Source organism: Choloepus didactylus, chromosome 1 (assembly GCF_015220235.1).
Source record: "Choloepus didactylus isolate mChoDid1 chromosome 1, mChoDid1.pri, whole genome shotgun sequence".
Taxonomy (NCBI): domain Eukaryota; kingdom Metazoa; phylum Chordata; class Mammalia; order Pilosa; family Megalonychidae; genus Choloepus; species Choloepus didactylus.
In genome coordinates this window covers 139,009,737-139,025,372 of record NC_051307.1, presented here as the reverse complement: position 1 = coordinate 139,025,372, position 15,636 = coordinate 139,009,737, and the positions used below count along the sequence as shown (strand labels likewise).

Below are 15,636 nucleotides of genomic sequence, written 5' to 3'. Positions count from 1 at the left end.
ATGTCGCTATATATTATTGCTAAGCACAGAAAAGATTTTTATGAGATTGTTTTCAAAAGGATTGCTCAGCTCCTAGTCCAGATGCATAAATTACAAGTGGGTGTGAAGCTGTGTGATTGATTGAGGTGTGACAATTATGTAGCAAGTAGCAGCAAGCTGAGTCCGCTGGGACGGGACTTCCACATACTCTCTGTAACACTAGATTAAGGTGCTTCATAAAGCGTGTAAAATTTTAACTCTGATCATTTACTCCAAACTCACCTTCTTAAAATGGCCAGGAGAAAGAAATGCTTGATTCTAGGATTGCTTGCATTTTTAGTGGCTGGCTTGGGCGTTGAAAGCAAAGAAGAGAACGACGAACAGACCTGTCGGTTGCTGGGCAAGTTTGATTTGAATGGGTATGTAGATGCCAAAAACCACACGCTTGTTATTGGAGGACTGTTTCCTATCCACTCCAGGGTCATCCCAGCAAACGAGTCTGTTTGGGAGCCAGTATCAGCAAAATGTGAAGGGTAAGTCATTCTCTTTTTATATTTTTCTTCCTCAAATGCTGGTAGTCTGAGGAGGGGTGGGGGGAGAGGAGCTGTTTGTAGGGTTAGGGTCTGGGACTGGAGCATGATGCTGACCCTGATGCCGATACTACCTATTTGGCTCAGGATAGGTACTTCCTGTTTCTGAGCCTCAGTTTCTTCAGGGTTGACATTCTAGGATTTCTTAGAAGCTGGAAAGACTTGGTTTCAAGCAGGTCCTTTCCCACTGACATCTCTCCAAAAGAAAGTGGGTTTTGTATGATACAGAATATTGTGCCTCAGAATGCGGTCTGTGTACCCAGAATCATCAGCATCACTTGAGAGCTTGTTAGAAAGGTAGAGCCTTGGGCCTTACCTACAGAATCAGAATCAGCATTTCGATAAGACCTTCTGTGTACATTAGGGTTTGTTGAAACCTGATGCAGAATTATTCAGTGTTGCAGCTTTATTGTGGATTGTTCTTGTGGATTTTGTCTCCTGAAATGATAATCTGTGCAGTGTAGGCACGCTGGTTTCTTTCTGAGCAAATGTTCATGGCAAGATTCCTTCAGCTGATGGAACCTTCCACCCTCAGATTGTCATGTTACGAAATGGGATAATCTGAATTTGCTCATAATCCATTGTAAGAATGGCAAACATGGGTTAGATTTTGGCCATGACACACATATACATACACACTCACTTTATATTTAAAAAGAATACTAGAAATTAAAAGACAGAAAAACAGCTGTTCATTATTCTATCACCATAACAAAGAAGCCTTTTCATTTTCTTATCCTTCTTTTACAAATTTTGAATAGTTGTGATCATAGCAGGAACACAATTTTATATTTTTTTTTCTGTTTTTTTTTTTTAAATTTAGTTTTATTGAAATATATTCACATACCATACAATCATTCATGGTGTACAATCAACTGTTCACAGTACGATCATATAGTTATGCATTCATCACCACAATCTATTTCTGAACATTTTTCTTATATCAGAAAGAATCAGAATAAGAATAAAAAATAAAAGTGAAAAAAGAATGCCCAAACCATCCCCCCATCCCACCCCATTTGTCCTTTAGTTTTTATCCCCATTCCTCCACTCATCCATACACTAGATAAAGGGAGTGTGATCCACAAGGTTTTCACAATCACACTGTCACCCCTTGTAATCTACATTATTGTATCATCGTCTTCAGGAGTCCAGACCACTGAGTTGGAGTTTGGTAGTTTCAGGTATCTACTTCTAGCTATTCCATATATTGGGCATTTTTGCCTCACATTATATAGTATTTCCAAGATGCTGCATGGTGATTATAATTGTAAATGCATGTCATGAAAATTTTAACAACTTCTTATATAATTCAGTCTTTACTTATCATAATTCCTTTCCTTTGATCATATTTCATGTTATATATTTGAAATATTATTAGAGGATGGATAACCTGTAATGTGTTTGGTGAAAGGAAAGGATTGCCCTCAGTCCTTGCTTGTTCTTTCCTGGACCTTCCAGCTCTTTTCTGTTCTTACAGCGAAGTGAAGGGAAGAGGGATGCAAAGAATTCGCTCTCAGCTACTTTACTGTAGAGTCAGTTTACTATTTATTGCAGAGGTTTTTACTTTTTAAAGTTCTTAATATCAGAAGATGAAAACTTACAGTTTTTCATAATACAGTGCACTAATATTTCATAAGTGGAATCACTTTTAACCTGTTAATTTGTTCTTCACCTTTCACTGGAACTATGATGGCTATTTTGCTAACAAGGTTAAAAGGAAAAGCCAATATACATATTTTATTTGATAGACATCCACTCTTCTCATTAAAAAAATAATTTGGCATATTCACTGTGGCTGAAACAGTGGTGAGAAGTACGTACATTCCATTTTTAAAATAATTCATTGTGCCAGGGATATTTGGGATTTGTATAATCAATATAATCAGGATTTGAGTAGCTATGGCTTGGGTTTACATTATGCATTTGGCTTCTACATACATGAAAGAAAAGATAATGTGCTTTCTTTAAAAAAAGTTAATAGGGGATACAGGACAGACTTAACCAATATGCATATGTAAAATATATAGTAGTTACAAGGGCTGGAGACTGGGAAAACAGGCAAGGTACCCTATTTCTAAGCTGTAGCATGTTACTAATAATTTCATAATTTTGTAACAAATAAAATTTGCCTAAATGATGAAATACTTCATAATATTAGCAGGTACATATTTAAATGTAAATCTTGAATCATAAAAATAAAAGGCAGGGTCTCCCATGCCAATTCTATTGAATACAAGAATATGTCTCCTAGTTTTTTTACATAGGACAAATTTGTCTATCAGCTAGACTGTTTCGAGAGGGGCTGAATTCTGATCTCAATGTAAAGCAATTATGCATTTTCCTTCCTAGTGCTGAGAATAACTTGGCCTTTGGACGTGATTGGATCTGGCTATAAATCCACAGCCCTCTAACTCCTGGGTGGGATCAGGCAATCTGGCTGGTGAGGTGGGAGTACGCATCTCCCCTCAGAACTCATCGTCTTCCTCCAGAACAAAGCATCTGGAGGAGGATGGTGACCTTTCCAGATAGCAGAAGGACATCCTTGGGGTAGTGGGTTGAACCATTGGTCCCCTAAAAGATACGTCCATGTCCTAACTCCCTGAACCTGTGAAGGTTACTTTATTTAGAAAAAGAGCCTGTGTAGATGTACTTATATTAAGGATCTCAAGAGGAAATTATCCTGGATCACCCAGGTGGGCCCTAAATCCAACAATTGGTGTCCTTATAAAAGAAAGGCAGAAGGAGATTTGAGACACACAGGAGAAGAACACGTGAAGATAGAGGCTGAGATTGGAGTTATGCAGCCACAAGCCAAGGAACCCGTGGAGCTACCAGAAGCTGGAAGGGCAAGGAAGGATCCTTCCCTCAGGCCCTCAGAGGGAGCACAGCCCGGCTGCACCCTGAGCTCAGACCTTTGGTCTCTAGAACTCTGAGAGAACAATAATCCGTCCATTCGTGGTCATTTGTTCTGGCAGCCCTAGGAAACTAATGTGTTTGGGTAAAAGGGATGCAAGATGGAGCACTTGCTTATTCGTCTATGGATAGGAGATTTGGGCTTTAAAACATTGGAATCATGGTCATTGTCCAGACCTGAGTTCGATAAAATTATGATTTGAAAGTTTTTTAAATTCAATTATATACAGCACACTGAACAATTATGATTTGTAAGATTCAATAAATGCACATTATTCTTTGTTTCCCAATGTCCTTTAAAAATTAATTTAGAATTTTTTTTTTCTCTCTCTCTTGGGATGAAGACCCTGGCAGGCAGACTTTTTGGCTTTAATGCTCACTTTTGTATAACAGACAGGCTTAACATCATCTCAGCTCACAACATACACCCCAGTCCCATAAGAACATCACTGGTCCTCTTTGATGATAAAAACTCCACTTAAAGTGAAATCTTCTTCCCACTCCCATCCTGGGCCACTTGCAGGGGGGCCACCCTTTGCCAAAAGAGGTGGTGTGATCTGATTCATCTCTTCTTTTCTGCCCCTCCTCTCCAAGACTGCTCATTGCCTCTTCTGTCCCCTCTGGAGTTGGGGTGTCAGGAGGGAGAAGAGGAAAAGAGTAAAGGAAGGCCTTACTTGGCTCGTACCATCAGAAGATGACTTCATGCTCCCTGGGCCGGGCAGGTGCTTAAGCTGCCTCTCTTTTTGGGGAAATTTTGTGAGTCCTTCAGAGCCTTCCCTGTGGGTCCCTTCCATGTGAACTCTTGTGACAAAGCAAGGTTCTCCTTTGACCAACTGCTCTGCTCTCTGCTCAGCTTCTCATTTTCCTGCAGCTCACCCCATCCAGCCTCTCTTTGTTGGGTGCCCTTGCTGTCTGCTGGGAACCCAAGTCTGAGTTTTCTACTATGGAGCCCACATTCAGATTTTGGGTTCACAGCTTTTGACCTGCCAAAGGAGGTTTTCTGTTCCTTTCAAATGTTACTACAATTCCCTCTTCTCTCTGTCCTGCTACCTTACCCAATAACCACAGCCTCGTCTCCTTCACTTCAGATTCCTCAGGTCAGACACTGCCTAGTCACATGTCTCTGTAACTGCAGGGGAACGTTGTGGCTAGCCCCAGTAACAACTTTGTGTGAATTATTCAAAGCTCTCTCTTTCTCAAGACACTTTATTATCATCTTCCAGAAAATGATCATAAGTATCAGTTTAGTTTCATTGAAGTGTGAATTCTGTTCCGCAGATAATTCTAGTGCACAGCCTGCAAAACTGTAGTTGTGGACCTACAAGGGACACCTACCATGTCTCTAAATGGTCTCCTGGGAGCCTCTCTCACTAAGTTGGTGGACAGGAAGCAGCATCCTACAGCCTTCCTTTGGGAATGCAGTGGGACTTACAAAATAGCTACAATTATCTTCAAAAGAATCTCTTCATAAATGGTTCCGTTATCACCAATCTCTCGTGTCTTTTTTATCCTCTTAATGAGGTAGAGCCATCTACCCAGTCCTTGGTCACCTCCTCTGACCTTTCCATTTTGTTGTGGAATCTAAATTAGAAATTTCTTGTTTATTGTATTTGGTACCTCAGTGGAAATATCTAATTTGACATCTGATCTGAAGTCCCCACAATTCCATATTTTCCACCAAACTTCTTTCCCTACCAAGTGGTGGTGAAATGTTCTTAAGAGTGCAAAGCTTTGTGAAAGAGAAAGATAAAAAGTCATTAGCTAAGACCAAAGACAAGCTTTACCTTCTTCAGAAATTTGTAGAGTTGACTTTGCTTTCTCTCATATTTTGAGAGGCCACATATAAAGTTTTTCCCATGAAAAATGTAATGAGAAAGGAAATGAAGGACTACCAATTTTTCCCCACAGTTTGGTGGGGCAAAGAATGGGCACAGCTTTAGTACCTGCCCAGGGGGAATATCTGGGGGCATATTTATGAAACAGAGGAAAGGTCAACAGTGAGGCCAGAGTGAGGAGGGACTGTGCGGGGGAGGGCCCGAGTTCCAGGGCCTGCCACAGAGGCACAGGTCACCTGGTTTCAACATTTCCATAAAATGTTGTGAAAAAAAAAATGTATTTACTTCCAGTATTTGTTGTCTAGTGTTTTTTTGGGCTTTGGTAATTAGGAAAAAAAGAGCAAAATTTGGACTTGGCTGTTTTTTCTGGAGGGAAGGTGTTGGGAAGAGAATTGACGTTTCTTGAGTGCTGACTAGGTCTTGGGTACAGAAGACATCTTATTTAATCCTAATAACAGTTGAAGAAGATGCTATGTACATATTTCAGATGAGGAAACTGAGGCTCAGAGAGGTTAAGTGGCTGGCACAAGGTCACATAGCAAGTCTAAGATATTTGAGGTTTTATTTCAGGCTTCTGAATCAGCCGGGCGCTCCCTCCCATCCCGCATGTTGCAAGTTTTTACAAACTGATAAATGCTCCTTGAAAAAAGGGGTTGGGGTCAAAGATATTTAGACGTATAATAAGACATTGCAGAACCTGTAATATACTGTAGGCATTGTGAATATCTGAGAAGAGGAAAAATATGCAGCATTTCCCAAATTTATTTGATAACAGAACTCTATTTTTCTCTGTGTCTGTCTATAATACCTGATGGAACTGGTTTTCTAAGGATCAGAATTGAGGAATTCTGCACTGCTCCACATAGCCTTGGGTATGGCAAGTTGCATGGGCTTGGTTACACTGCTAAAGGTAATGTGTATTTAAGTACCATGTGCTGTACAGAAGAGGTAGGTAGGTGCAGATATAAAACAAGGCATCCTTACAAAAGAAGGGAGTTCTGGGGGTTATCAGGGATAGAACATAGAGAACACCATCATCAGGATGCCACGATAATGGAAGAAGCAGAGGGAGTGGATAGACAAGGCAGTAGTTAGACCAGACCTAGATTATCAGGGCAGCTTTCACAAGAGGTGAGCTGAATTAAGGGGTCTTTCAGTTCTAAAATTTCCTTTTTTAAAATAGCTTCTATTTTTTTCCTGAAACTTTTAGCTTTCCATTTGTTTCAAGAGGGTTTGCCATCTCTGCATGGAGCATAGTCATATGTCTGCTTTAAAGTTTTTTTCTGATAACTCTGATATCTGAGTCATCTCGAGGTTGATGCCTTTTCCCTTGAGAGTTGCTTAGGAGATTTTCCTTCTTTGTATGTTGAGTAATTTTGGATTCTATCCTGGATATTTTGAGTATTATATTTTGGATTCTATTCTGGATATTCTGAGTATTACCAGGACTCTGGGTCCTAGTAAAATCTTCTGGAGAATGTTGATTTGTTTATTTGTTTGTTTTAGCAAGCAGTCAGCCTGGCTAGGTCAGATTGCATGTCTTGATTTTCCTTCTGTACTAGTTCCAGTGGCAATTTTCAAACCATTTTCTCTGCTTTTCTGTTTGGGTCTGCATGCATGCCTCCCAGGAACCAGCATGGGATCTGAGCAGTGATCTACAGCACAGTCCAGTTCTCAAAGTCTTTGCTAAGTTGGTTCCAGTTAGTCCCACACATGCACAACTCAAGAGTGATCCCAGAACTCCACAGATTTAAAGGATCCCTTTCTTCAACTCCCTCCTTTCCATGACTTTCTCCACAGTCTCTGGCTCCACACAGTCTCCTCATGGTGCTCTGGCTGGAGAAGCCAGGACTTTATCCTTTCCATGGCATTGTGTACCTCCTGTGAGTGGGTCTGTACCAGGGCAAAGTGACCAGGAAAAGAGTGCATGCTGATGCCCTTACTGCTGCCGCAGGAGTGCAGCTTTGTTACTGGTACTCATGTGGGGTAGGGCCAGCAAAATAGCTCCATCACACAGGGCTCCCATTCCTGGTCTTTTGGGTAAAGAGAGGGTTTTTCTTGGAGCTTTTTAGGTTTATTTCCATTTGCAATTCCAGGATTTGGGCTGCTCCCAAGTTTAAGCTGGGAGATTTGACAGGCAAAACAAAATGACTAAAAACAGCAATAACAGAAACAAAAAGCCCTTGGAAAATCACCACTTTTTAGGTCATTCTTTGAGTTTTGATTTCCCTACCTAGTCCTTCTGTTCTTATTTAATTTTCAGAGTTGTCTGATTATTGCTTTCTGTATTCTGTCAAGGGATTTTAATTGTAATCAATGGGAGATATAGGGTGGTACGTAATTGTTCTGGTTTTCTAAAGCTACCATTATGCAAAATACCAGGAATTGATTGGCTTTTATAAAAGGGATTTATTAGGTTACAAATTTACAGTCCTAAGGCCATAAAAGTGTCCAAACTAAGACATCAACAAGAAGATACCTTTAATGAAGAAAGGCCAGTGGCATCTGGAGCACCTATGTTAGCTGGGAAGGCATGTGGCTGGCATCGCTGTGTCCTTAACTCCTGGTTTCTGGTTCCAAATGGCTTTCTCTAAAATGTCTCTGAGCTTCTGTCTCTCTTAGTGACTCTCTCTCAGCTCCTGTGCATCCTTGCTTGTTCTCCCAGGGTGTTTCTCTCTAAGCATCTGCAAATCCTCTCATCTTCTCCTGGGCAAACTCTGGGCTTCATCTCTTAGTTTAGTGTCTCTAAACATCCTTCTTTTTGCATCTCCCAGTGTCTCCAAGTGTCTGGATTTGTGTCTGCTCTTAACTTCTCCCGGGGTAAAACTCTGGATTACATATCTTAGCTTCTCTCCAAAATGTCTTTCTCAGCTTCTCTGTCTATGAGCTTCTTTCTGTCTATGAGCTTACCCTCCCTCCCTCCCCCACTCTCTGATATGCTCAGAAAACTTATATTTAGAATTTGCTAGCTGGACTCAGTTTAGATGATCCCAATTTTGTTGGCAACATCCAAAGCATTATAGTCAGGAGCCAGTTGAACATATGTCTTCTTCTCCCATCAGGCCTGATCAAGTAGTGTCCTTTGCCACCTCAATGTCATAGAGCTTCTTCACAGCCTGTTTGACCTGATGCCTGTTGGCCTTGACATCCACAATGAACAAAAGTGTGTTGTTGGCTTCAGTCTTTTTCATGACTGACTCAGTAGTTGGGGAGAACTTGATGATGGCCTAATGATCAAGTGTGTTTCTCCTGGGGATGCTCTTCTGAGGATTTTTGGGCTGTCTTCTGAGATGCAGCATCTTGGGCCGCTGGAATGTGGGTGAAGTGCGGATCTTCTTTTTTGTATGTGGCTGTGGATGTCTTTCAGTACTGCCTTCTTGGCTTTCAAATCCTTTGCTTTGGCTTCAATTTTGGGGAGGACAGGGGCTTCCTACTTCACTTTCAGAGCCATCTTCGTGAAAAGGCCACAAACTCTCTTAAAGGACCCAGTGATCTAATCAAGACCCACTCTGAATGGGCGGGATCCATGCCTCCATGGAAATAATTTAATCAAAAGTCTCATCCACTGTTGGGTGGGTCACATCTCCATGGAACATTCAATCAAAAGGTTTTACCCCACAAGATTGGATTAAAGATCATGGTTCTTTTGGGGTCCATAACAGTTTCAAGCTGGCACAGTGATTATTCCTTCTTAACTTTAACTAGATGCTTGAGGGGCCTTTGAAAGCATTTTTCAGTTATTTTTTTCTGATTTTCTGTGTTGCTGTTGAGAAATATGATGACATTCTGATTCTTGATGTTTTGTATGAAACTTATTTTATCTGGTCCAGGGCATCGTTCCTTGTCCTGAATGTGGATCAGTAATGCAAGGCACCATTGTGGGTACTCTGCTTGTCTCAGCCTTATTTGATTAAAATCCAACCTGCTTATCTCTATAGCATTCAAGGCTACAGCTTTTTCCAGCACATTAACCCATCTTTAATATACCTATAGATTTTGGGTATTTATAATATTCCATCTTTTTAAATTTTTGATGTAGTTCCTTCAAAATTAGAATTAATTCATTTTCACCTGTATCTGTCAAAAATTTCCTCCTATATGTATCCAAACCCAATGTTCTCCAAACCTCTTAACACCTGTCCATGTTATGCAACTTTTCATTCTAGCATGAGTCTTCATAGGAGGCTTGACCTATAAGATATTCAGGGGTCAGGCTGGGTCTGATCTGATAATTTCATCTTGGCATTATTGTCCTTTACCTATAACTGATCTAGAAATTCCAGTTGGGGGTTGGAGAAGTCACATTCTGAAACCCACAGTTTCAACAAAATGGTAGTTTTGGTTGTCCATCAGTTAAAGAGGAAGATTTTCCTATTATGTTGAAAATTCTGCTCATAGCAGAGAAAGATAGTGAAATGGAATGAGGAAGAGTGTGTTCTATTTCCTGGTTTGGTTGATCTAAATGAAGGTAAGGTTTCAAAAAATTGGGGGGAAAGGGTATTTATTATAAAATGATGCTGTAAATATTATAATGGAAGACAATGAATGAAAGAAAAATCTTAAATCCCACACAAGTATCCTGTGCTCATTAAAAAAATTCTGTGTTAATCCCAAGTAGTAGCTACTCAAATCCTGATTGCTTTGATTAGTCCGGATGTTCATACATATTTAATTATAGTATGGGAATAACTTTACATGTGGTTTATTCTGCTGAATACTACGTACATGCTGCTGTGTAATTTCTATGATATAGTTTTTAATGGCTGAAAATGTCTCCATCAAGTCATTGTACCATAATTTATCATTACTGGGAATGTAAGTTGTTTCCAGTTTTTCAATATTATAAATAATTCTGTAATGAACACTGTTGGGCATACAGCATTTTCCTTTGGGAAGATGAGTTCCTTCAGATAAAGTCTCAGGGGTGGAATTACTGGTTGAAAGTGACAGAACATTTTTCTAGCTTTTGCAATGTATTGCTATATTGCTATATTACTTTAAAAAAGATACTGCTCTAAATATATATATATCAATTTATATTACCACCAGGGTAAATTTGGAAACCAAGTATCTTGGGATGACAAAGCCCTGCATGTTCTGGTACCTTCTGGTTCTCCAGTCTCATCTTTCACTGCCCCACACCCACTCCCACCCTATCCTTCAAACGTACTTCTTTCCGTTCCTTGAATGCTTCATGTTCCCTTCTTGCTATGCCCACACACATGCTGTTCCCTCTGCCTGCAGCACTCTTACCCTGTTCTCACGCCTCCTGCAAGCCTCAGTTAGGCTGTCAATACCTCCAGGATTAGGTGCCCCACCTTTGTATCTCCTAGTCCCTCTGCCTACCTCTATCATGGTACTTGGTATTTTCAAAATTTTTGCTGTAATTGCTTGACCTCTCTTCTGTTTCCTGCTCTAGACAGTGCCACGCCTATCTCACTCACAGTTGTATTTATAGTGCCTGGCACCAGTGGACTCAAAAACTACATGTTAAATGAAAAATAGAGCTAAACTAAAAAAAAAAAATCAATAGAAGAGAAATGGAGGAAAAATCCAATCTACCAACAGTGCTCTCGGGTATTAGAAATTTAATTCAACAAATATTTATTGAGTCTAAAGCATGGACCTGGATGCTATAGTTACAAAATATATTAAGAGGAAAAAGACTTGGGGTCCTTGCTTTCAAATACATGAAAGTTTGGTTAAAACTGAAAAAAAAAGACAGTTGGGAATAGAGTATTTATGTTTTAATGGAGAAGAAATTGAAAAGAAAGCAATGACTGGACTCCAAGAGACATATTTCCACTTTTCAGTGGAATGAGGATGGGAAGAAGCTTCTTGTGGATAGCTATATGTGAGAATGGTAGAAAGGGGGGCATTTTTTAGTTTAAAAAAGCTATCAACATTAGCAATGAAATCATCACAGGAAAATTATGTAATAGGAGTCATAGTTTATATAAATTTTATGTGATCCTTTTATTTACTCCTATCATAAGCATTTTCATGGATCTATACAATTTTGATAATTATTGCTAATGTTCAAAAGAAAACAAGAGAAATCACTAGGAAGGTGAGGAGGGGAAAGGGCACTTATATGACACCAGGGACTTCCAATGAATGGGGAGAGGTGTGTTGAGGGATTATCGAGTTCCCAGTGGGGTAGAGAGAATTATGAGTGTAAGCATATTTTGCTGAAATGAGATAATCAGAAGTTTTGGGAGATTACACAATTAAATGAAAGATATATAGAACAAGAAGACTTCCGAAAAGGTGCTTCCCAACCTGAACCAATCAACAATGACTACTGCTCTTACTTGAACTGATCAAGTATTGCATATCATTTGTGATACATTAACATGTTTCACACAAGTGAGGTGCTTGTGATGTTTTGGCAAAAAGCTCTCATCCCCACCCCAATTAAATGATGCTTCTGCCCTCAAATATCCACCTACTGACTAAGACCTTATGAAAGGTATTTCCTTTTCAGATTTAACTTCTGGGGATTCCGCTGGATGAAAACCATGATCCACACCATCAAGGAGATTAATAACAGGACAGATATTTTGCCCAACATCACTCTGGGCTATCAGATCTTTGATAACTGTTACACCATCTCCAAATCGATGGAGGCAGCTTTGGTATTCCTGACAGGGCAGGAGGAAAACAGGCCTAATTTTAGAAACAGCACTGGAGCCCTTCTGGCAGGAGTTGTTGGATCAGGCGGCTCGTCCCTATCAGTCGCTGCTTCGAGACTTCTAGGGTTGTATTATATCCCTCAGGTATCTCAGGATTTGGGGCTGGTACTATCTTACACAGAAATATAAGCTACGTATGTAGAAACTGCAGCAAATATTAAGGTGCTTAAGTGAGGATGGAGTAAGCTGCAGAGACCAACAGGGATGGTGGTGGTGATGAACTACTTTGTTCAGCCAGGCCTTAGCAAGTGTGAATTGATGCCTACTTGAGGGCAATCTGAGACTCTTCCACATCCCTTAGCATCTGGCTTTAATTTGGGGCTTGAGGTTGTGACCCAGTGATTTACATGTGGCTGTCCCACCAGGCACAATACTCTGTATCACTGCGTGAGGCACAGAGTAGCTTGTTGATTGCCTAAGGAATTCTTTTTGTTTCTTGTCTTTATTAATGGTTATTATGCATGCCCCATGTAGCTCACATACTGTCATACCAAAATGGGCCTGGGAATTTAACAAGATAGCTAAAGTGTTAGAATGCTAAATTTGCAGATTATTTTAAATTTATTTTAAATTCAGAGACATGAGTATAGATATTAGGAAAAATGGATTATTAGGAAAACAAATGATAACAATTATTTCTAAGGAAGTTTCATTAAAGTGTCAATAGTAGATCTTATCACTGTGAATGATGATTAAGCTTATTTGTGTTACTGAAGAAAAGAGAGAACTTGAAGTAATTGTAAAAAGTAGCAGTTATACTGTTTCTTACAAATCTGCAAATACAAATGTCAGAAACAGGAAAATACTGGGAAACAGAACCAAGATGAAGGGGTGGCTGAGGCAGTTGACACCTTAGGTGTGGGCTTCCCACAGTTCGAAGTGCTGCCGCGGTGAGCTCTGTCTCCCACTGAATATCAGCCGTGGGCCACGCACTGCCTCCATATCTCTAGATAGACTTTTTCCTTTCAATCCTCATAGTGAAGCTGCAGAGAAGGCAAAAGAAATCTTCTATGCAATAGACACTTACATTTATTATGTCATTTAATATACTGAACAACCATAAAATGTAGACATCATTACTTGATTTCACTCATGGGGAAACTGAGGGTCAGAAGGTTTAGGTAACTTGTCCAAGGCGTACACTAATGAATTATGTAGCCAGAAGAGGAAATCAAGTGTCTCTGAATCTTCAACTAGCTTCTTTCCAACATATGGCCTCCATGATGTTGCTGCTTAGGTGGCTACAAAGAAGGATTTAAACTTTAACCAGTGGGAATAAGAATAGGAGAAGGGGTGGAGAAAAGAGAAAATAAGTCTATTCTGGCATTTATGAAGGAATTGCAAGTTATGGAGCTATGGAATTATAATGTAGGTTGTAGGTGATGTATTCACAGCGTGGGATGGGAATGGGATGGGACGGGAGACAGTGGGATGTATGTTCTAAATTGTAGAGTCAGTGATGTTGAGGGTAAGCTACCAGCAGAAATGCAAATTAGACTGTCAGGAATGTATAGTGCTGGTTGCCTTACTTCCATTCTCACTGATAGAATATATATGCAAGGATTACTGGCCAAATGAAATTTTAAAAATTACCTCTTCATCTATCTAGGCAAGTGCCTATAAAGAGAAGGCTTCTAGTAACTTTGTTAGAGAACATGGCTTAGACCTGAGGTGCAAGTGGAACAACCTACCACCTTTCCGAATCTATGTCTTTGCACCTCCATGCTCAGAAGTCCTAGAAGAGAGAAACAAGAGTAGAGAAAAGGAGAGAAAGAGGGAAAGAGGGTGTAGGGCGGGGGTGGGGATGGTTAGGGCAAGGGGAGGGAGAAATGGAGAGGAAAAAAATCTAAGGCCACTCAGTCCATCACCTGTATGGATGAGAAGCTGGATCTGAGAGAGAGTCTGGAAGACTTGACTCACTCGCCCAGTCTCAGGGGAACATAAAAGATAGGTCCCATGACTTCCCTTTCAATGCTGTGGCCCCATTGGTGAAAAGTGGTGTGTTGAATGTCATCATCTTACTAATTAGTTCCCCCAACTCCCTTGGGATAGAGTGGGAAAAGAGGTGGATAGAAAGGCCCAAAGTGTTTCCTCCAACAATCGCCAGCCTTCGAGCAGAGAGAGAATTAGAGGACCTTTTGTCTATGGACTGAGGTGAGGACAGAGGGAGAACTAAGTGCCCTCTCTCTCTGATAAAAATATGCAGGGATTGTGTAATATGAAATTCGGCTATTGCTTTGTAATAACTGCATGCATATTCTCAATTGTAGGTGGACTATGCCTCTACTTGTTCATATCTTAGTGACAAATACCAGTTTCCATCTTACATTCGCACAGTAGCCAGTGATAAGTTCCAGTCAACAGCCATGGTAAAACTTATCCAACACTTTGGCTGGGTCTGGATAGGCACTATAGCAGCTGATGATGATTATGGAAAATATGGAGTAAAAGTTTTTAAGGAAATACTGAAGGGTGCCAACCTCTGTATTGCATTCTCTGAAATCATTCCCAAAGTCTATTCCAATGAGAAAATGCAAAAAGTTGTTAATGCTCTAAAGAACTCCACTGCCAGGGTCATTGTGCTTTACGTATCTGATATTGACCTCAGTCCTTTTGTGCTGGAGATAGTTTACCATAACATAACCGACAGAACATGGATAGCGAGCGAAGCCTGGATCACCTCAACTCTCATCGCAAAGCCAGAATATTTCCCATACTTTGGTGGAAGTATTGGATTTGCAATACCTAGAACTGATATACCAGGATTAAAGGAGTTTCTTTATGATATACATCCTAGCAAGGATCCAAATGATGTCCTGACCATTGAATTCTGGCAAACTGCTTTTCATTGTACATGGCCCAATAGCAGTGTTCCGTACAATATCGACCACAGAGAGAATATGACAGGTAAAGAGGACAGATTATACGCCATGTCTGATAAATTCTGCACTGGAGAGGAGAAGCTGGAGGATCTTGAAAATACCTACCTGGATGTATCTCAGCTAAGAATTACAAACAACGTCAGACAAGCTGTGTATGCCTTGGCTTATGCCATGTATCATTTAAGTAGATGTGAAGAAGGAAAGGGGCCGTTTATTCCAGGAGAGAGTTGTGCATATCTACCTGACTTTGAGCCCTGGCAGGTAAGTGGTTTATCTCTGTTTTTCATTTTACTTCTTGATAGTTTGATGGTTAAAAGAATTTAAAAGATATTTCTTTGTCTTTGTACTTAATGGAGATGATTTTATCACATGCCCACCTAAAGAATGGCTTGTTTGTGTGGTCTAAATGTGTACTTTAAAATTCCCATTTGTTGACAGAGTTACTATTAGGGTTTTTGTGGGTGATGGAAAAACCCCTAACAACAGTGGCTTAAATAAGATAGTTTTTTTTTTCCTTCCTATAAATGAAATTCAGAGATAAGCATTCTAGGACTGAACGAACGGCTTAGGGACCCAGGTTCCTTCAATCTTGTTGTTTTACCATCCTCAGTATGTGGGTTCACTTGGGCGTCAACCCTGGTGTCCTCATTTTAACAAGCAGGAAGGAGAAGAAGCAAAGATGGGTACACCCCTTTGTTTAAAGATATTTCCTAAAAATTATATACCATTCTCCTTACAT

At 40.1% G+C, this 15,636-nt stretch overlaps 1 protein-coding gene across 1 annotated transcript in view; it reads left to right on the top strand.

The window, feature by feature from the left end:
• Window positions 1-270: 270 nt before the first annotated feature.
• The window catches only part of LOC119527399 (vomeronasal type-2 receptor 1-like), a 39,364-nt gene continuing 23,998 nt past the window's right edge, over window positions 271-15,636 (top strand). The window contains exons 1-3 of the mRNA XM_037827362.1: window positions 271-512; window positions 11,808-12,099; window positions 14,286-15,158. Of these exons, the coding sequence (XP_037683290.1) occupies window positions 271-512; window positions 11,808-12,099; window positions 14,286-15,158 (1,407 nt within the window). The remainder of the gene's footprint in view (window positions 513-11,807; window positions 12,100-14,285; window positions 15,159-15,636) is intronic.